The sequence below is a fragment of the Bacillus rossius genome, chromosome 3, assembly GCF_032445375.1.
Source record: "Bacillus rossius redtenbacheri isolate Brsri chromosome 3, Brsri_v3, whole genome shotgun sequence".
Taxonomy (NCBI): domain Eukaryota; kingdom Metazoa; phylum Arthropoda; class Insecta; order Phasmatodea; family Bacillidae; genus Bacillus; species Bacillus rossius.
Genome location: NC_086332.1, coordinates 40581778 through 40605342, shown reverse-complemented (window position 1 = coordinate 40605342; position 23565 = coordinate 40581778). Strand labels below are relative to the sequence as shown.

The 23565-nt window shown below is 41.9% G+C and overlaps 1 protein-coding gene and 1 non-coding gene across 2 annotated transcripts in view; both read left to right on the top strand.

Moving 5' to 3' along the window:
• Window positions 1–331: 331 nt before the first annotated feature.
• Window positions 332–23565, top strand: part of LOC134530558 (uncharacterized) — a 37955-nt gene continuing 14721 nt past the window's right edge. The window contains exon 1 of the mRNA XM_063365484.1: window positions 332–469. Within this exon, the coding sequence (XP_063221554.1) occupies window positions 430–469 (40 nt within the window). The 5' untranslated portion in view covers window positions 332–429. The remainder of the gene's footprint in view (window positions 470–23565) is intronic.
• Trnaa-cgc (transfer RNA alanine (anticodon CGC)) lies at window positions 11437–11508 on the top strand. The gene has a single exon. It is a non-coding gene; the product is annotated as a tRNA-Ala (tRNA).

Below are 23565 nucleotides of genomic sequence, written 5' to 3'. Positions count from 1 at the left end.
AAAATTGTCCTTGATATTTATCATACACGTAAGATCTGCCCGTGCTATGATCTCGAAGCATAATATATTTTATAATTAATTAAATCAATATTTCGTTAACTTTGAAATAGTAATCCCGTTGGTTGCCATGTGTTACGTTTCCGTGCATTGTGGAAGCAGCAGACGCGATAGTGGAATGTTCCGGGAGATCCGTCTTCGTTTCCGTGCCATTGTTGGAACGGGGCCTGGAGTGGCTTGCAGGCTACCGCTTTGCGCGAGGGGAATCCCCTCCCCACACTCCTCCACCTCCAGGCTCCAGCGAGGACCCCCCCCCCCCCCCTCCAGCTACTACTGGCGGGCGCCTGTCTGCGCCTGTCGCCGTGTCGCGGCAGTCGCGAGGCGCTCCGCGCGCGGGCGGCAAGGAGACTCGTCACGTGGTCGCCGCACGTCATGGCCGCGGGCGGCAGCCGATCCGGCTCGCCCTGGACAGGTGAGTAGCTGGTTCAACACCCTGGCTCGCGCGACCTCCGCTGCCTTTCCTTCTGCGCTCTTCCGGGAGCCTCGCCTGCACGCGACGTGTTCTTCTCCAGCCACGTCCAGGACCGTCCAGATAAACCAAGAGCCCCAGGGGCCAGGGCAGATCATTTTATCAAGCCACTTCCTCATTACTTACTGTAAAATATTTAGAACCCCGCAATTAAAAAAAAAATATATCTAAAGACTGTGTACGTTACAGTGGCCATGAACTGACATAGCATAACTTGTAGGTAGAGACCCGGAAAATTCGCGGGTTCATTTCGTGTTATGCTAAAATTCAAATAATTATACCTTAGTGCTGCTTCTGCCATTGGTTCACTGTTAATCTGGAGGACTGAGGGCCAATTAGAGACCCTCACTCATAGAAGTGTCGAATCACAGGCCACCCAGTCGAGACGACTCACAAGTCAGCAGCCAATGAACAGTTGGCATTTGCCCGAGTGTGTAGAGGGTACGTATTGGAGTCTATCCTGGAGGTCATTGAACCCGCGAATTTCCCGGGTCTCTACTTGTAGGTTATCAATTAATCATGTTAACAAAAGACTTATGATTTCGCCCGTTTCTCCGGGTGTAGGCCTACTCAGTGATAAAAAAAAATTTGAAACCCAAAAGGGCCCCGGGGATTATGCCCCCTCTGTTCCTCCTTCTCAACAGCTCCTTCCCCCGTAAACCTCAAAAACCTATCAAAACCTATATTTTTTGAAATCAAAGAGCGGGTAAAGTGGTTGTCTGTCTGTCTGTCTGTCCCCCCCCCCCCCCCCCCCACTTTCCTCTTCTCTTCATTTACGTGTACCGTGCAACGAGCATACAAGCATTGTACCGTGTTAGTACAGCGCTCAAGTGGGCCTGCTGAGGTCTCGGGAGTTACGTAATACCATTATATATATTCAATGGTAATACCTACCTTTTCGGCGCCTGTGCTTGAATTATTGTGCAGTCTACGGCGATGGAAAGATGTTTGTGGATTCCGAGGAAAGGGGAGGGGGAGTTAAAGAGTTTGACAGCTACCCGAGAAAATCACAATACAGTACATACGCAGTTGTGTATCGTCAGTGAATGACGAGGAAACGAGACCGTGTTTACAGCATGTAGCAATTGTATTTATGTATCTATATATCGCACCCTGAGTACAAGACTATCGTAACTCAAAAAATCGAGTTTATGAGATATTTTTACCATAAGCAGGAAAATATCATTATCTAGGCACTGCAAGACTATTACAATATTATATTTACTTTTACGGGACTTATGGCAAATAATGTAGTGTTGCACTCTGGAAAACATTATATAAGAATATGTGCAAGACTATGGCATCTGAATTGTGATAGTATTGCACTGATTTTTGAGTTACGATAGTCTTGTACTCAGGGTGCGATATGTACGTATATGTATATATTCATATATATATTTGTTTATTTATAAAATTGTCAAAAAGTAAAACCCCGGGGATTAGGAACGTCGAAAGGTCCTCAAAGAGGGACTCCTTACTTCAGTTATTGTGGACTGTAAATAACTTGGTGTGTAACTTCGCACGGAACACCTGCGTGTCAGCTCTACGATGCTTACAGTCCTGGGCTGTACCATGGTTTGGTATCGAACCCACGACTCTCGCCTTAACGAACGCGACGATTAACTCGTGGGTTTTAACCGACACAGTCATCTGGATAGGATGCTTGTTTGGTGTATACTGTCAATATGTTGGCCTATATGCATTCAATATGCAGAAAACTATATAATATACAGAAAGTTTTCCATGAAACATAGTTTTGACGTTTATCAACCCCGTTTTGCAAGCCAATGTGGACCCTCTCGGAGAGGGGCTTCTTAATTCCTGGGGGGAGGGGGGCACTTCCGGGTGTACGCCCTGTAATACCGTATATGGTATTACGTTTTTGCATGCATAGAAAAAAAAACTTGAAATTTTTAATGAGAGCAGCACAAACTGACTCAGAAACGATTCCCGAAAATGTATCTTCCATGGATGGTCGTCCGTCAAGTTGGCGACCAACTTACGATATAAAATTTTTACGAAGCGTAGCCGCGCGTCGGCCATCGCTCGAAGACTCGCCGGGACAACAGTTCCGTGCCCGAAGATTAGCGACGTAACGTCGCAGCCTCAACGGAACCATTCATTAGTGACGACAAGTCGCCGTCACCCGCGACCTGGCCACGTGAGCAGTCTGATTCGTTCGAGGCGCCAGGCAGGCGCACTTTCACTTCATCGCAGCAGCGGAACACAGGTCTGGCCCGAGTGGTCTGTGGCTGCGCCGACGTGGCGTTCGGGAAATGACCAACGGTCGTAGTCGTTGACGCAAGATATAGGGGGGAGGGCATAAGGGGGATTCATCTTCCCCCCCAGAAGTATTTGCAAAGTATCAGTGAAGACAGTATGTCACTGTGAGCAGCCACGTCACCTACGGCTATTACTGTAGGCCCATATGTCATTGTATTAAAGAGTTAATAGTAACTAGTAAGGTAAATATTTTTTTTTAAAATACCTACACGTTTTGTATCTTTTATATATATTTTTCAAACACTTTCCTCTTTCAAAAAAAAATCCTTATTCGCCATTGACCAGACACTCAGCTGGGAGGGAAAAAAAATACTGTCTTTGGTTTGCGTTTGGACTCATTACTACTTGCATTGGTCGGAGACCAGGAAGCACTGAGGTCCACTGTGGCTGGCGCATCAAGTGCCCAGTAGCCTCTACAGACATGGCAACGAGCGGGCGAGCAGTAGGCTGAGTTTATAAACTACGTAAGGAAGCTAACGACACTACAGAACAACACACAACCAACGCAAGGAAAAACACAGTCGTTTATTACGCACGCAAGTCGCAAGACGTCACCAAACCTACTACCTAACATTATAAAAAAGTAGGAAATAAATATTTACCCAAGGTTTCTTTCGATTATTCATATTTTTCATTAAAGCAAAATAAATTGTTTATAATTTGATTTAAAAGTCTTACTTTCTTTCACTGTTTAACAAGTTTAAACGCGTATTTAATAAAAATAACATAATGGGTGTCTATGAACATAACATTTGCGTCTCTAAAGGTTTTCGAAATACTACTCTTCAAATATGGTCGTCGAAAACGCACGCCAAAACGCTAGAAAGTTGTTATTTGAACAATACTTGCGTTGCGTTAATGCACCTCTGGGGGTTATAAACCAGTACTGTAAAATGTAGGTGCTGAACATTGCATCTTGAGTTCTTGAGTGACGAGCCCATTTTGGCCACGTTGAAGGGCTTAGGGCTGGTTTTACCACCTTTCGGTTGAACCTAGAGCTAAAATGTAGCAGCCAGATAACTCTCATTTTCGTCTTACGATCTTCATTAAAGACTAACTCTGAGATAATCTTCCAGTTAAAGTTTACCGTGGTTGAACTGATGGCTAGCTGCTTTACCTGGGGCTAAGCATTAGAAAAGAAAATTGCGAGATATCAGGTGATATTACTTTTTGACAGCGATATAGATGATGGTATTTTTGGAAATTCCAGTGGAGTTTAATGCAGGATCCGTTTAACTAATTTAACATTGCACACAAAATGCTTTTTCGACCCATTCATTGAAGTTTGGTTAAGAATTGTGTGATATGATAATTTAGGTAGAGGTAGGAATATCTCTAGACTAATGATTTACAGAACACCAAATGTCTTAAAAGTAGGCATCCCGCGTAGTCCGAAGGCGTTTTTTTTTTTTTATTCTCGTACGAAAACGGGCTGCGAATAGTTTCAGTAATTTCCTGTGTAGAACTAACACTTCAAATACGCCGCAGCTCGGCTTCCAGCCAGACAGGCGTACCTCTATTCCAGCGTGTTGTGTATCAATCCGCGGAATGGCAGAAATGCACTCACGCGGGTCTCATATCCGCGCGTAACTTGGGCGAATGTGTGAAATTACAAGAAAGTTATGTAGCCTATTTAATTTATTATGATTGTAATTTTTATCCTAACTTGCACCGATCAAGATGCAACATATTCCCACATACACTTACCTCTCTATTTGGCAAATCCAGTTTATATTTAGCTTTATCCAAGGGCGATCCAGTTCGTTAAGGGGGGGGGGGGGGTGAAGGGAATTTGTTTTCGAAGTTATACTTCTTTAGGTACGTTATGAAAAACTGATAAGAGTGAATTTTTATGATTCGCGCGCACCATGCAACGAAATTTTCACTGAATGGAAAAAAGTATACATACAAAATAAAAATTACACATGTGCTACTAAATCTTATACTTTAGTACTTATTTCATATTGAATGCAGGTCCATATCATTAAAACATTTATTTAGTGTGAATATTAGTGATATTAATTAATAGTGTTTATAAATATTTTCAAGTATATATATATATATATATATAAAGTGTATATATATATATATATATATATATATATATAAAATTGAGATTATGTTCCCGGATGTATAATTTATTTTCATTATAAATTAAATTATTTTTTAAAAATAATTAAAATTAATAAATTAGAATAAAAATTCAGCATATTTTTTCCATTGTTAATTAGGATTACCCTCGATTATTTACAAAATTAAATAATTAATTTTATACAAGTGTTTATATTATAATGAAAACTGAGTATTTATTAAAAAAAAGTACTTGATTGTTTACCAACCGTATTTATAATATTACTCCAGTCCTTTTATTAGATTATTTATATTACTTATCTGCATGCAAAATTAAAGTTATTTTTTTACGCGTTAGAAGTGCATAATTACACGCATCCATATTTTTTTAAATTCAACAACTACATGGGAGAGGAGGTTCATTTATGAATAAATTATATTTTTTAACAATAGTTTGAGAGGTTTAGTTACAAATTTTTCCCTCTCTATAGCTATTTGCTCCTTGTTTTATTTTGTTCCCCGCTTCGGTAAGGAGGGGGCAAACACCCCCCCCCCTTTTTTTTTGTCATCCTGAATAGGCCGTTAGCTTTAACTCTTTATAACTGGAACCATTTCTTTATTCACCTGCGTGGCCGATGCACCTACAAGCAATGCACGTGCATTCGCCAGGCTAGCGTCGTGTTGTTCTCTAGAGGTTGATTTTGAAAGTGTTTCGATACGCGAGATTGACTCTTAGTAGGTACCTTAAAAGCAATTTTTTTTAAAAGTATGCAACTAGAATAAGTTTTTAAAAGAACGATCTCACTCTGAAGCGAGTCAAATCGAACTCCTCCGAGATTGAATAATAAGTTATGGTAGTTGCACTGAAAATCGCGAGCTTTTAAAGCAATCAGGTTGTTTCCCTTTCTCCTGCCTATATGTATATTGTATTCCTCCGCCACACGCCTGTCACTACTGAGTGGTTATTCGTGAATCCACTTACTTACTTTTTTTCTGAAATTAAACACGGAATAGAACCGAACCAACCCATTATTTACATGTAGAGAGTTAATCAAACAATAATTATGTACAGGTATAACTGCTTTGAAACTAATCTATATTATTACATAATAATTTCCTAAGGTCTTAATTTAGTATTCCGAGAAAATCCAGAAAATATCGCAATGCTAAGGTAAATAACTTCTTGCGCCGCTGTTCTGAACGATACAGAACAATGGAGAAACTAAGACCCTGGCAGATAAGACACTGGAAAGATGACAACATGACATCCAGAAATTAAGTACAATGTAACACGAGTACACATAACTAGGAAGACAAATCCTTGTCGGTGACTTAGAATAAAAAAACCATTACAAATTTATTTAATAGTATTTTTATTTTATTTCATGTAGTGTAATTCCGTTTTCTGCTGCACAAATTTGCTTTAACTGAGAATTAATTACTGGAAAATTGATGGTTTCAAATCCCAAAGTGTGTCGCTAGATGCCAATTACCAGTCAACCTATAATATGACTGAGCAGCGCGGATTGAGCACTAATTCATGACGCAGAAACAATTCCCAAAAATGTTTATCTTCGATGGGTCGTGTTCAAGTTGGCGACCAACTTATGATATAACTTTTAATTTAGTGTAGCACATATTCTGATTTATGCAGCGCAAATTTGCACTTAATTACTTGGTAAATTTTTATTTCCCAAGTCGAGTGTCTGGTCGCCAACTTGACACACGTGGTGAGTAGCAGAGGCGGCACTGACCCTGGGCTATTTGCTTTTATGGAGGCCCTCTGGAAAATTTGAAGGTTTCAAACAAAATTTTAAGACAACTTCTAACACCAATTTCGACGATGGTTTTGTTAATTTATCATAAATTTGGATATTATTCCTTGATAAATTATCCTCGAGTCAGTTTTATAAATGCTCACGATAAAATTCCGATGGAGCCGCGTAATTATACGTGGCAATAAAATATTTGAATGTTTTGCTAATACAATATCATGAATTGAAATTGTTATTGAACAGCACTATAATTTACATGCTAATAACATTTTTATTTTATTTTTCTTATTAATATCTATATTTATAACAGAAAACTAGTCAAACAAGTAAAATAAATGTTTTTAATCATATGGACCAATATTCAATATAAATCACTAAAGTATATGATTTAAAAGCGCATATATAATTTTTATTTGTTTGCAGACCTTTGTACATTCTATCAATTTTGTTACATGCTGCGCGCTCATAGTAAAAATTCCTTCTCGTCTTTTTTTTTCATTAAGCACCTAAAAGAAGTACAACTTAACCTCAATATATAAATAAATACTTGAAAATACACTTGGAAAAATTTATGGACAGAATTTCTATCACTAATCTTTACAATGAATAAAGGTTTTTAATTATATTGAACAGTATTCGGTGTCAATCAGTAAAGTATAAGACTTAAAAGAACATAAAGATTTTTTTTTGTATGTAGCCTTTTTTTCATCCTGTGAAAATGTCGCTGAATGGTGCGCGCGCATCGTAAAAATCCACTCTCGTAATTAGTTAATGACTAGGAACTGGAAAAATTCGTTGTTTCAATGACCTGACCTCTAGGACAGACTCCACGATCCTCTATGAACTCGGGCAAATTACGCCTGCTCATTGGCTACTGACTCGTAATACACCTAGAGACCTGCAAATTTCGCGGATTCATTGACCTCTAGGATAGACTCCACAGTCCTTTAAATACTCGCGGAAATGACACCTGTTCATTGGCTACTGACGCGTGAAACGTCTCAACTAGGCTGTCCGTAATTCGGCACTTTCTTGGTTTAGTGTTTCCCATTGGCTCACAGTTCCCCGGATAAAATGAGGGCCAATCGCAGAAGCGGTACGAAGGTATAGTTGTTTTGATGCTAGCCTATCGCGAAATGAATCCGCGAATTTTGCATGTCTCTAGAATACCTCGTTAACTGCGATGCTTGTGATTCGATACTTCTTTTTTTGAGGGTCTTCCATTGGCTCAGAGTCCTTGAGGTAAAACGTAGTCCAATCACACTGAAGCATCATGAAAAGTAAACTAGTCCGTAATCATGCCTATCTCTAAATTAATCCGCGAATTGTTCCGGTCTCTATTCATGACGCCTCTAAAGACGGGGAGCACCGGCGCAGAGTCCTGGGGAGTAGCGTGTGCGGCTTCGTTGCCCCGCGAGCACGCTGTCCCGTCAGGACCGCTCATCCGGAACCCGAGCCTCGCTCGTGCGCTGACCACAGTAGGCTTCCGGCAGTCGAGGGGCGGACACGGCTTGGACGAGGCAAGGGCAGCCCCGGAAGCCGACGACTTCCCGTCGGCCCCCGTATCAGCTGTGTTGTCGACGAGGGCAGTGTCCGGGTCAGCCGGCAGACACCGCATATCGCGTGTCGCCGGTTGGACGAGCGCAGGGCAACCAGGCCTGGTTGGTGCACGGCCCAATTGCTCCCCCGAAACGAACGTGTTTCGTAACATAAATGTTCTCTTGCGGGCAGCGAGTCGAAACAGTGTAATGGGGGCTCGTTTGCGGATGACTGAGGACTTTTGAAAGCCCCATTTAGGGCCATATTTCCGCTCAGCGAGTGTATCTTTCCGCTACAAAATACTTGGATGGGTAAACGCGACTTGTTCTATAGTTCGGTGTGATTTTACATGTGTTCGAGCCTCAGTCATAGATACTTCTATAAGAAAATTTTTATGATTAATAGTCTTAATTTTAAGTAAATATTTAAAACTATGATGATTCACTTATTTCATTTCAAAAGCTATTTTTCTTTGCTTGTGGCCATTTTAACATAGCGTATGCCTATGGGTATTTTAATACAGTATAGGGAATTTATTCGAAGACTGCATATTAAAGGGTCATCTATTCACATTTACTAACTATGACCCAGTTGTAACGACTTTTCGTTAAGGAAATAAAGTGCATATAAGTGCTCCGTGATAAGTTCTTCAAATATAAAACAGAACTTTATAGTTTTCACACAAGTAATGAGACTTCTACAATTAAAAAACATTTAGTATGCTTATGGATGTTACTTTTCACTGACGATTCTGAATCCTCATCTCTTGAAACAAATGGCGTTGGAATTATTTTCTGCCACGTGTAAGATACAGACCAGTACGAAACAGTATCTAAAGAATTAAAATGTTTATTATGATATTGTTGTGCTGTATCATTGAACACGGTGGCTTACGTCCAGCCACTTTTATTTTTGTATTTAGCTTCATACGTACGAAAGCGATCTTAAATACTCACGTGGAGTAAATGTACATTTCAGCCGTTCAGATAGTGAGCAGTTTATGAATGTGCAGTTTCCTAATAATATTCTGCTATTTTTTTTATTTGTTAGGTTAGAAACAGCGTGCGTCGACAGTACTCTTTTGATGGAATCCTATCAAGGGAACATTTCCGCGTGAAAAAAAAAATTGACGATTAATTTGTTCATAGTAATTAATTATAGTCGAAAGCCTCTCTATCGCAGATGATAATCTTTCTTTCTGATTTCTTTGTGGTTAAGGGACCCGCCTAGTCGGAAGTGAGTGTTAGTGAGGCGGGATGATAAGTGTGACGTTCGCTGGTGCTTCTAGAACGGTGTCGCCTCTACGCGCAAGTCTCTGAACTTCTCGTCGTGCATAGGCCAATTATGATATTTAAGTGTAACCGCAACATTACACGGCGGAGAAACAAAGATAAAACTTTAATGCGAGTCCCTTGAGGACTTTCAAGAATTTCTACACTTCGTTAATTGCTTACAAATATAGTTCTAAAACGAAATTAGGAAAACAGAACTATTCATCCGTCCTCAGCGTATTCTTAAATGCTCGTCGTAGAAGAATAGCGCCCCCGTATCTCGAGCAGTTTTTTTTTTAATCGCGTGGTTTTGTTTAGTTCCGCACACGGTGTAAGTGGTCAGGTGATCCGAGGCCGTGAGCCCGGACACAGCTCGAGGTGGCTTCTCTGCGCGGTGTCCGTCCGGTGTCCGTGTGGTGTCCGTGCGGTGTCCGTCCGGTGTCCGTGCGGTGTCCGTCCGGTGTCCGTGCGGTGTCCGTCCGGTGTCCGTGCGGTGTCCGTGCGGTGTCCGTCCGGTGTCCGTGCGGTGTCCGTGCGGTGTCCGTGCGGTGTCCGTGCGGTGTCCGTGCGGTGTCCGTGCGGTGTCCGTGTAGTGTCCGTGCAGTGTCCGTGAGGTGTCCGTTCAGTGTCCGTGCGGTGTCCGTTCGGTGTCCGTGCGGTATCCGTTCAGTGTCCGTGCGGTGTCCGTGCGGTGTCCGTGCGGTGTCCATGCGGTGTCCGTCCGGTGTCCGTCCGGTGTCCGTGCGGTGTCCGTGCGGTGTCCGTGCGGTGTCCGTGCGGTGTCCGTGCGGTGTCCGTTCAGTGTCCGTGCGGTGTCCGTTCGGTGTCCGCGCGACGGAGCTGGAGGGACAACGCGGCGCTCCAGTCCGCATTTTCCGAGCGTGGCGAGCTCGCGACCCGACCGAGACCCCGCGACCCCCGCGAACTGTGGGCGAACTGCGTGGAGCGTGGAGCGTGGAGCGTGGAGCGTGGAGCGCTGGCTGGGCAGCAGCTGTGGACGGCCTCTACCTTCGTACACAACTGCTCCGGGATACGCCCTTGCTCAGTGGCGGATTCAACCATTTTGTTTCTTTGGGACGGGGTGTGAGTTGAAAAAAAAAAATATATATATATAGATATAGATATAGATATATGTAAAATTTGAACACGTGTTTTCAACAAATCTTACATTAATATTGACACTAACTCACTGTTGGCGTAGGCTACGTGGCTTATCACACAGTAATATAATGTCTTCAAAGATATTTTGCACATGTTTCATAACTTGGGGGGGGGGGGGGGGTTATTATATCCCTCCTATCCACCCTTTGTGTCCGCCAGTGCCTTTGTTTGTGAAACTTATTTCTTCATTGGAATAATTGACTCGTGATAACGGGCGGGGGAAGTCCTAAGGAGAGAAAAATAAGACGAACTAACAATACCTAATAGTTTTGATTAGGCTGTACGTATAGTAAATTGGCATATATAAAATAACTGTATTTTTATACGTGCAGGGACGTAACCACGAGGGGGGGGGGGGGGAGGACGGGGCCCGTGCCCCGGGTGCTGAACTGGCAAATTAATGCTTATTATAGTTATTACCTGAATATCGCATATTAAATTTTTTAGTTAAAATGCTTACTTTTTTTATATGACGATTATAGGGCAGAAGAACTGAATTAGTTGTACTGAAAGATACAGACATGTATAACGTCAAATAATTAAAATATATATATATTGTATTTTTCACGTACGATGTATTTAAAATGAAATGACTGCAAATAAATATTTATATTTACCGTCTAACTTGAATAAGTAATATTTGTAATTGTTTAATATGTTGTGGTGGCGATGTTGTCGAGAAAGGTTTTGGTTTGTTTGGTTTCGAAGAAAAATGGGCGTCAAGATGAGTTCTCGCCTCGGGTGGGAAATAGTCTAGTTACGCCCCTGAATACGTGGTAGTTACCAAAAACTATTAATGAATATAGAGCAAGGGGGTGTAGCTCAGTGGTAGAGCGCCTGCTTCGCATGCAGGAAGTCCTGGGTTCAAACCCCAGCTCCTCCAGGGAAAGAGTGTTTATTTTATTCTTCTCTAGTAAGCACGTTTTAACTCCAGAAATTGTAGCTTAAAACATTAAACATTTTTGCTTTGCGTTATTGTACGTGTTCATGTACAGTTTTGTTAAGTTTTCATGTACGGTTTGTATTTTCGTATCCCGTTTACGTGGTGGAAGTCCGACAGACGAGGCGATGACTGATGACGTTCTCACGGTAAGAGCACGGGCCCTGAAGTAGATTAGCTACACACCGTCCAGGGCGGCGGCGCTAGTACCGCCGGCTCCAAACAAAAGAAAACTCAGGGTTTTACGTTTCATTGCATCAATCATTTAAAGAACGAAACAGTTTTTTTGTCAACATCCACGTATTTGCAATAGCTTTCCAGTTTTATATGCAAAATCTTAAAAGTTATCGTATAAATATTTCTGATTATAAATAGGGATACCCATGTTCACGGTCACATTAAAAACTATAGGTATTAATTTTGTAGAAAGGAGTCGCTTATCTTTGGTGTATCTGTGCACCTGGCAATGTGAGTGCAAATCGCTGATGAACAAAAACATGGTGTCGCTTCTAAACGCAGAGTTTTCTTCGCTCGGCGACTACGGACTTTGAGAGATGACCCTAATATCTTGTAGTATTGAATTATGCAGGAAGATTAAAAAGAGTTACTTCCCTCTATGCTGAAGGCATACTCAGTTAACAAACCACAACCTTCCTCCGAGAAAACCCGAGTTGGCTCGGCTACAACCGCTCCGAGCCACGCCATTTTATTAAAGATTTACGACCGCCACCACTCTGATAAGATTTGACAAGTTAGCAGCTGGCTAGTGACAACAGGCTGGCGGTTTTTGATCGAACAGTAAAGGACATTATTCCACGGCGGAGAAGCTAGACGGAGTCTTGCAGTCGGCGTGAGAGCAGCCAGTGTATGCTGACAGTCAGTAGTCACAGTCCAGGAAAGTCGCGTTACTTTCCGGCACCACTGTGGACTCCACGTTATCGTGCGTCATCGGTAGGCAGCTATTACTAGACCGACGCACCCGTAAAGTAAAATGTGCGTCACTAAGCATTAGAACCATATTCATTATACTACGTAAACATAATGTATTTGGGTTTTAATAACATAAAATTCACATTTATTGGTATTCATTTTTTGTACTTTTAAGATATAAATAAATTAGCAAAACCATTGTCGAAATTTAAGTTCCTGTTCTTTCAAAATATTTTCCAGGTGCCCCTTTTTCTCTTGAGGGCTATTCTAACCCTCAATGTACCCCCTCCCCCTCCTCAGCGGTAAAGCCACTCCCAAAATATTAGGGCCTCGCTAACGTAAATGGCCAAGGGCCCCAAAAATGTATAGGGCCAACACTGTCGGGACGATGCCACGTGTTGATTGGATGCCGCTTCATGGTACCTACCTTCTGTTTCGGTCTACACATAACTGGTTAACACGTTTGCTAGATTGCTATTGGCTTCTACGCCTTCGTGTCGAATAACTGCACAACAGTTTCATTCTGTTCTCTTTCCAAGCTCAACGAGAATATTGTTGGTTCCTGGTATAAATCACACCACTTGAAGAAAATATCTTTGAAGTAAAAATCTGGCATTTTATTGAGAGGTCCCCACGCCAAAGAGCTTTAGGAATCAGACATACCATCCCCTAATAAAAATTCACTTATCGGCGGAAAACCATTTTACATAAATATACAATTTTATTATTTTGTTTGCTGGTATAAGTAGTTCATCATTATTGAAGTTAGAAATATGGGGATTGGTTTTTAGGTTTCTGTTTATAAATAAAAGTCTGTTGTATCAGCGTTTTTGGCAATTCATCAAAAATGAGGATCAAATATTTCCTATCGGGCACACGGCTAGTAACTTAATAAATCTTATATAGGGTTTTATAAAGTTTAAAGTTAAGAAGAGCAATTAAATTAAATACAAGCTGCAGTACCTTTAACATTGTTTCAGAAAGAATGTATACATAAAAAAAAAGACAAAAAGCTCTTTAACAGTTAAATCATTCAGCCAAAGATTGACATATGTTTTTATTTAAATATTTTTTTTTGTTTTTAATTTTTCAGGAAGAATAATTCTGGAAGCAAAAATTCTAAAGCTCTCTGTGAAATTGTTTTATCGAATAGAGGAATAAGTGAATTTATATTTTGTCTATGCTGTGTAGGATAATTACGTGCTACATAATTTAACTGATTTTCCCTTCGATACATACTCGTTATTGCAGCTCTAATATACAATCTTTAAATATCAAATACTCTTAAAGCACTATAGCATCGACTGTGTTTCGACATTGGACGAGTTTAGTTCACGTACAAGTGTCTACTGTCAGCGCACCAATCACAGTCATCCAGCGTGGAAGTAAGCGCGTCCTGAATGGCCCGGCCAAATAAGGCAATGGCTTCTCTTGCAGACAGCAGCCAGTTACAAGGAAAAAAGAAACAGTTGGTTCGAGCATGCCATATTGCAATCTAATGGGTATTAGGGGTTTTTTTTTCTCGCGAAAAAAATGCCTGTCCTTAGTGATAGACAACCTGCTAATGTCGTCCAGGTGCAATGTAAAACTTCTTGGTCCATGGTCAACTCAAGTCCACAGCAACACTACAGAAGAAGGTGTTTCCCGGAGTGAAAATTTGCATCAGTTCATCGAGTATCAACGTGAAGAAATTCCATCAGAGGTAGTTAATTGAAAACTTTCCACCGTCCATAAAATGTAACATTTTCTCTGCTATAAGGCCTTGTCAAAATGTCAAATATTTGACTCCAATATATTTGACATTAGAGTTGGAGGACAAGTATTGGACGGAATATGGCTTCCAATTTTCTCTATAAAATAAATTTGGACAAATGACTTCAAGTAGGTATGTTTTAAATCATGTAACACTATCAAAGTTTATTTTTGGTCTGAGATATCCCAAACTTTTCAATCTTAATCTCAATTTTTAAATTAAACAGTGCTGGAGGGAAATTTTGAACGTGTGATTATATTTGTGCATTTTTTTTTTACTTTCTAAAATTAAAATCATACTAATATTCGTTACATAATGAAATATTCAGGGATTTTTTTTAAGTTATAGAAACATAATTTTATTTTTACACATATTTTGTTTTTGCATACGAAACTAATATTAATATACTTTTAGTTCTTTAACTTTTATAACTTCTTTGATCGCCATTTTAAAGAATCGTTGTGACGGAAACGGATGTCACTTCCGTTATCGCTAGGCACGATTTTTACTGGCCGAATGCATCCAATATCCAACATATTTTAGAACCCGTCGTACATGAAAAATATTTGATGGAAACTCAAGTCATCCAACTTGTCAAACAAACATGGCTGTGCTTGGACGTTTTCGGTGACGTCATAACACTCACACAAATTCATCTGACACGAGGTATTGGAAGGTGTTGGGAGCGAAAATTTGACTGTGTGACAGGGCCTTAAAAACGGTATTGAAAATCCTTTAAATCGAGAGGAAAACCGTTAGCGGGCAGGGGTGGTGACCAGTAATCTACGCCGTGACAGTGGCGACACTGCAGACAGAGCTGGTGTCACGCGCCATCGGGCTTGCGTCGACGCGATGTCAGTCTCCAGATAACCGGGAACGCCCAGTCGGCAGAAGGCTGATAACCGCCAGCGGGTGGACTCTGCAGTGCGCAGTGAGCCATACCACACGATCAATCTAACCCTGGGAAAAATAAATAAAAACTTCACTAGCCACTTTATCTTCCGAACCTGTAGGCGGTCCTTATCCCAATGTGAATGTCGCACGGAAAACTGCAATCGTGTTGTCTGATGTCCCAATCCACTGATTTATAAAGTAGTTTTCCCAGAGCGCAGTAAATATAGAGCGCCAAAATAATGGCTTTTCGATTGTTTTTTGTTTACTGTTTTTATGCTTTATAAATGAGTATGTAACTAAGTTTCGAATGTTCAATTAACTTGTGAAAGTTGTGGGAGTTAATACAGTTTATTTATTCTGTAAGTAATTGCTAATAAATGAATTCTAAACACACTGAAAAATAAATTCGTGTGTTGTGCCTTTGAAAATACAGTTATTTTTATTCTGTAAGTAATTGCTAATAAATGAATTCCAAGCATACTGCGCAAATAAATTCGCGTGTTGTGCCTTTGAATAGCGCCGGTCGCAAACGGACAGTACTGATTAATGTTTCGTCTCGGGCTTCTTGACTTCTTAACACACCGTCCGTTATTTTCGGTTTACCTTTTTTGGTAACTGGAACAGGAAAAAGCAAATAGCACGAGTGTTTGTCTTCTATGCTACCAAAGGACAGTTCAAGTATTCGGACCAGGGAAATTCGAACCATCGCCCATGACGTCAGAGGGTCACGTGGTCCAATCAGCGATCAGTGTCCGTCGGACACATTTAAGGACATTGCAATTGTAGACAGACATTTAAACGGTTAATATTTTAATATATGACCATTATTTTATTTTTATTTTATATTACATATTTATATTATATTACATGCTAAATCTTGGCAAAACAAAGAAAACAACGTGAGGTAGAGATAGAGGCTGGTGTGCTTATTTGCAAGGAATCTCTTTTCTGGTCGGAATTTTTGTGGTAAATGTGTGAATTAGGTGTGTACAGAATATTTGACTTGAAAGAAAGATCAAACAACATTGATATGTTTTTATTCAATCACCTCGAAATGTTGCAACGCCCTAAAAGCTCTCGGTCTGTCCTTGAAAATGACTGCGAGAAGGCATACGGAGACGTGCAGTTCACAGCGGTTGTTATCTTCCAGAAGCCAAGATATTATATATCCATGTTCAAATACAATTTTGGTGAGGGGAAGGAGGGCAGATACAACTGCTGTCTGCGCAGCTCTATACCCCGTCTCACTGTACGTGAGACCCACAAAAAAAAATGTGGCTGCCACAAAAAATTATGTTAATATAGAGCTACCAAAGACGTAGTTTGTGATTGCACCAAAATAATTTGGCATTCTTACCAAAATCAATTATTAGTGGCAACGAATATTATTCTGCCACTAATAACTAGAGACCGGAAAAATTCGCGGATTCATTTCGCGATAGGCTAAAATACAAATAGTTATACCTCAGTGCTGCCTCTGCTATTGGCTAGCAACTCACCTGGATGACTCTGGGCCAATTAGAAACACCAAACCAAAGCTTTATCGAATCACAGGCTGCTACGTTGGGACGTCTCACAAGACAGCAGCCAATGAGTGGGTGGCATTTGACCGAGTGTACGTAGAACTATGGAGTTCATCCTGCAGGGCATTGAACCCGCGAATTTTTTCGGTCCTTACTAATAACTAGAGACCCGGAAAATTCGCGGGTTCAATGACCTCCAGGATAGACTCCAATATCCTCTACACACTCGGGCAAATGCCAACTATTCATTGGCTGCTGACTTGTGAGTCGTCTCGACTGGGTGGCCTGTGATTCGACACTTCTATGAGTGAGGGTCTCTAATTTGCCCTCAGTCCTCTAGATTATCAGTGAACCAATGACAGAAGCAGCACTAAGGTATAATTATTTGAATTTTAGCATAACACGAAATGAACGCGCGAATTTTCCGGGTCTCTACTAATAACTAGACACACTGGTATATCGCGAAATCGTTTCGTGTCAAGATAATATGTGTAAAAACGCTGAAGCTTTGCCTTAGCGTTATGACGAATCAGACGTTAAAAAATTCTCATTGGCTCTGGTATGTGGGGGAAGCACGTAAAACGGATTGTGCAAAAATATTTCGTTTATCAAACCCAGAAATTTTAGTAGATACGTTCTATATTATTTTGAGGCTGCTTAAAAAATGTTTCTTTTTTCAGTGCACGAATAAAATTTAAAACCCTATTGAGGATTTTTAAAATTCAACTAGCTCCCAAGTTTGTCTTCCAGCATATTGCCTATTTTATCGTCATTCATATACAGCGGTAGTTTTAATATCCAAAAGTGGGCGAGTGCAAAACAGGCGCATGCCAACACCAAAAATTAAGTTTTAAATATAAAGAACAGATACTAAATTTCTTAAAACATAATAACTTAGGTAAAATAATAAATTTTATAAACATTATTAGTTCATATTTACGGAATGGTGTGTTAACGGAGTGGCGTATTGAGTATAATTGCAAAATATTATACTTTTGACAGTGTTGAATTATATTGGTTAACAACGAAATAAGCATGGACCCCTGCCATATGTACATGTGGAGACGTGTGCAGGTTTATTTTTTTTTGAAATTGAAATTGAAGTTATGATTTTCAACACTCATAATTCGCGGCTATGTAGTCTTTAAGTTTTGAAACAAAAGATAAAGCACTTTAACATGGTGTTTTGGTTGTTCCGTGGTGCAAAACAGATTATATGGAACATTCTTGGTGAATATTCCCAGAACGACCAAAAAAAAACCACGGTAGCCAACTTTTGATTCCGAAAAGTTACCGACTTTCAGGTTGTTGTTCGGTTGCCAATGAATACCGCACAGTTGGCTTATTTTCGAGGAAAATAAGAGCGTTAGTTACGCCCAGTATTGAGTTGTGACTGCACCTCGGAGGGGGGGGGGGGGGAGGGGTCCCAGACCTTGTCGCGGATGCGGGCGGTGGCTGGGGCGGCTGATAAGCGCTATCGGCCCGCGGCCGCTGCGCGCGCCGCGCTGGTCAGTTCGCCGGAGACCCTGCAGCGACGCGGCAGCGCCCCTGGTGTCGGCCATGTCAGCCGGGGCGAGCGCCGGAGCAGCAGGTGACACGTCCACTCGACTGCAGCCATCCGTCCTCAGTGCGCTCGTTGTCCCATTGTCCCATTGGCGGACACAGCTCAGAGCTTAAGACTAACGGCTGGTTGGAGGGTTTTGTTTGAGTGTTAAATGTTAAACCCGAAATTTGGAAAAAATAACAGGCCATTTTAACGCATTTTGACGTCTTTAAAAGTCAGTAACAACACTAGTTGTAAATTATTTTTTAAAAAAGGACTAAATTTTAAGAAAGTACGTTACATTAGCACTAAAAACCGCAAAACAATGCATTAAACAAACATCCGACTTTTAGGTTAGGTGCGGATTTCAGTTTGTTTTTATTTTGCCATCCCACCTTTTTTTCTTATTGTTTGTCGAGGGAGTGGGAGGAGCGACCCAACCTCCCTTCCCCGGGGGAACGCTGTTTAGGCTGAGTTGCACATGAGTGGGCCACACTGATGCTTCAAGGGCTTCCAGGCGAGCCAAAATCCCGCGCCAACTTGTCTGGCAAGAGTCATGAACACGCTTGGAGACTCGTCAGATAGTTAGTTATTGACTGTTCAAACCTTTGTAAGTTGGCGATGTGCGATTCAGCAGCTCAAGAATAAGCCCAAAGCGCGTGGGGCGAGTGCTGTCCTTAGATTGTAGTTTTCATTTAAATGGGAATTATTTTCTTTTTCCAATGCACGATTCTTATTGGCGCTGTCCATGTATCGGTGGACCGCAGAGCGCAAAAGTTTCAGACGGCGGCGGACTCCAACGAGGAAGGACTGGTGGCGGACTCCAACGAGGAAGGACTAGTGGCGGACTCCAACGAGGAAGGACTGGTGGCGGACTCCAACGAGGAAGGACTGGTGGCGGACTACAACGAGGAAGGACTGGTGGCGGACTCCAGCGAGGAAGGACTGGTGGCGCACTCCAGCGAGGAAGGACTGGTGGCGGACTCCAACGAGGAAGGACTAGTGGCGGACTCCAACGAGGAAGGACTGGTGGCGGACTCCAACGAGGAAGGACTGGTGGCGGACTACAACGAGGAAGGACTGGTGGCGGACTCCAGCGAGGAAGTACTGGTGGCGGACTCCAGCGAGGAAGGACTGGTGGCGGACTCCAACGAGGAAGGACTAGTGGCGGACTCCAACGAGGAAGGACTGGTGGCGGACTCCAACGAGGAAGGACTGGTGGCGGACTCCAACGAGGAAGGACTGGTGGCGGACTCCAACGAGGAAGGACTGGTGGCGGACTTCAACGAGGAAGGACTGGTGGTGGACTCCAACGAGGAAGGACTGGTGGTGGACTCCAGCGAGGAAGGACTGGTGGCGGACTCCAACGAGGAAGGACTGGTGGCGGACTCCAACGAGGAAGGACTGGTGGCGGACTCCTGCGAGGAAGGTCTGGTGGCGGACTCCAGCGAGGAAGGACTAGTGGCGGACTCCAGCGAGGAAGGACTGGTGGCGGACTCCAACGAGGAAGGACTGGTGGTGGACTCCAGCGAGGAAGGACTGGTGGCGGACTCCAACGAGGAAGGACTGGTGGCGGACTTCAACGAGGAAGGACTGGTGGTGGACTCCAACGAGGAAGGACTGGTGGCGGACTCCTGCGAGGAAGGTCTGGTGGTGGACTCCAACGAGGAAGGACTGGTGGCGGACTCCAACGAGGAAGGACTGGTGGCGGACTTCAACGAGGAAGGACTGGTGGTGGACTCCAACGAGGAAGGACTGGTGGTGGACTCCAGCGAGGAAGGACTGGTGGCGGACTCCAACGAGGAAGGACTGGTGGCGGACTCCAACGAGGAAGGACTGGTGGCGGACTCCTGCGAGGAAGGTCTGGTGGCGGACTCCAGCGAGGAAGGACTAGTGGCGGACTCCAGCGAAGGATTGGTGGCGGATTCCTGCGAGGAAGGACTAGTGGCGGACTGCAGCGAGGAAGGACTGGTGGCGGACTCCTGCGAGGAAGGACTAGTGGCGGACTCCAACGAGGAAGGACTGGTGGTGGACTCCAACGAGGAAAGACTGGTGTAGTGCCGTTGCGCAGGTGTTCTCCCGGAGCCGGGACGCGGCATGATGTCACGCGCCCTGTCGCGAGCGTCTGGTGTAGGGATGGGTAGTTCGCGAACTACCAGTTCATTTGGAACTGTTCTGACGAGCGAACTAGGTGACTAGTTCGTTGTTACAAAAAACAATCGTTCTTTCGTTCTTTGCGTGTTTCTCTTCTCCTACTATGTTTGGTCCTTACTGCGCATGCGCGAAAGATCCCTAAGTGACTAGTTCATCCTGGGACCGCTACTGCTCTGATACAAAAGTATCGGATACTTGTAACTAGGTACATTACTGTATCAGTATTAGGTTGGAACAGTTACCGAAAATTGCTGTAACAACCCACCTCTATTCCTGTGACCGCTACTGCTCTGATACAAAAGTATCAGATACTTGTAACTAGGTACATTACTATAGGCCTATCAGTTTCATGTTGGAACAGAAACCGAAAATAGCTGTAACAACCCACCTCTACTAGTTCGCTGTTACCAAAAACAATCGTTCTTTCGTTCTTTGCGTGTTTCTCGTCTCCTACTCTGTTTGGTCCTTACTGCGCATGCGCGAAAGATAACCCCGCCCCCCTCACAATCATACCACTGTCACCCAATATGCCACGTCTTTCTTTCTTGCTTTCTACCCTCTCTTACGTTTGTTCTTTATTTGGTCTCGCTTCGTCAGTTCCAAGCAGAGACGTTCCAAGTACGGATCTGAACTACGAAGACCGAAGAGAAAGGGAGTACATATACACACTGAACTAGCTAGTTCAAAGACATAGATAGTTCACACAGTAAGTTTATTTAATTGTGTAGTTAGGCTGTCGGTCATTATTTTCGTTTCGTTCTTTCTTGCGCAATGATGTATCGTTTGACGATCGTGAACTCTTAATTTTTATCTAATATTCTTTAGACATTTACATTACATATTGGCATTGAAAAACGTGTCACGTAAATAAGTGTAATTACGTTAAATTTCAGATAGCCTATACAATCTGAAATTAAACTTTAATTACACATAGACCACACATTACAAAACTACACTAAAATTTAAAGAAACATAATAAAACTTACCTAATACGAAAAAAATCAGCTTAGGTTGTCACAGATGAGAAAACACTATACTATTATTTTGTTTTGTACACATGTGAAAATAAGCACTTTACTTGCAGAAAATAAGTTAATACACATTCAAAAATGTAAGAAGTGTGTGAAAGAAAAACAATATGATAGTCGCTCATTTGTAATGGGAGATATTGTTTACAAGCATCGAATTACTGTGTGCCTCTTTTATTTATAGAAAAAGAATGCCCTTAAAACAAAAAGTCTGTAACGAATGTGTTGGTGTCATGTATGGAATATTTTGTTTAAACATTGGAAACCGCGATACAGTCCGCGACCGATGTAGTTCAATAGAACGGTTCCTAAAGAACTAGTCTTTGAAGTGACTAGTTCCGAACGAACTAGTTCTTTCCAAAGAACTATATTTCCCATCCCTAGTCTGGTGGCCTGACCTCGGCTGCTTGGCCGATCGAGGTATCTGCGGTCGGCCGGGTGACGTCACCGCACGCGGGCCTTCCCCGACTTGTCGCGTCCCAGTCTCGCGCGCCTCGCTCATTTCACTCGCACGATATCTCTTCTGAAACCGTTGTGTACTTGCAAACATTACCACCCGATATTAACATTATTTGCGAGCTGCACAATGTCATGCAAGTGCAGGGCTGAAAAGAAGTTTTGGATGGGGGGGGGGGGGGGGGGGGGGGGGGGCTTGCTGTATCCTGGAGCCCAGCTGAACTTTAATATATTTTTTAGGCTTGGGTTTCTTATAAAGATGAATAATACAAATATATTGATAAAATAATTAATGGGAAACATGGCAAGTTATGTAATGGGAAAAATTACAATTAATGGTATACACATACTTTGAGGACTACGCCACTTGTTCAAACGTCTCCTAACTCCGCTTTTAAATCATTATTTTTATTTGATATTTTTTTATGATTTTGTTAATTTTATTTAAGTTTTATTTATTTATTTTACGTTGCTAGTGGAGGCGCTTGCCATAGTAACTTTATGGGACAGTTGGTAAGGACTGGCAGTAAATCTGGAAAGACCCAGATACAACTAGATATAAAATGATAATTTTAATATAAGTATAACCGTTTTGAGAAGTGGAGAATTTTTATTAGAGTTTTCATAATTATTTTTGGACTTATAATATTTTCTGCGTGTGCAATAAAAGTTTCTCGCCTAGAAATAAACCAATGGAAAAAGCAAGCGGTGGTGGATCAAAAATAAGCTTTTAATTTTAGCCTGACGCTAGAATAATTTGCGAAATTTCTGGGTCTTTAGCATTCGTGATTAAGTTAATAATAACAAGAAAACGAAAGAACCACACGGTGTGCAAAGGCCGAGCCTTGAGACCAGAGAGTTTTGAGGACTCATTCATTAGCAAGTAGTCTTGAAGCGCACACGCGTCTACGTGGCACGGGAAAATGGGCGGGGTCAGTAACCTTCAGGATAGACTCTACAGTCCTCTGCACACTCGGGCAAATGACTGCTGTTTATTGGTTGCTGGCTCCCGTGCATGGGGGCGCAACTGAACAGGCGGAATATGGCCATAAAAAAAATCTGTGCGGTTGAGAAATGCCAGCATCAAAAAATAAGTTTTCGATGTAAAGAAAACATTGAAATATATTAAAAATAATGAAAAATAAAAAATAAATTTTACAGACATTTCTAGTTCAAAATTTATGGAATGGCGTACTATCGGGAGTGGCGTATTGAGTATAATCGCAAACTATTCTACTTTTGAAATGTTTTTGACAATGTTGTATTATCTTGGTAGCAATGCAATAAGTATGGCTGCAATGTGCACTGCAATCGAAACTGAGGTTTTGATTTTCAACACATTATTATTGGTGGCTATAAAGTTTTTAATTTTTGAAACAAAATATAAAGCATTTTAACATAGTGTTATGGTTGTTCCGTATTGCAAAATAGATAACAAACATATATTGAGAATATTTTCCACAAAACGAACGACCACAAAAAAAAATCATGGTTTCCAACATTTATTTTCGAAAATTTAACGAATTTTTTAGGTTGTTTATAAATGCCGCACAGTTCGCTGATTTCTAAAGAAAATAAGAGCGTTAGTTACAGCATTGCGTTCCGACTCTTATCATCCTTGCTTTGTGATCACGTGTCTCGACCGGAATGCCTGTGGTTCGGCACTTCCTCCTCTGAGGGCTTCCTGATTGGCTGCGAGCGAGGATGGCGCCGGCGACG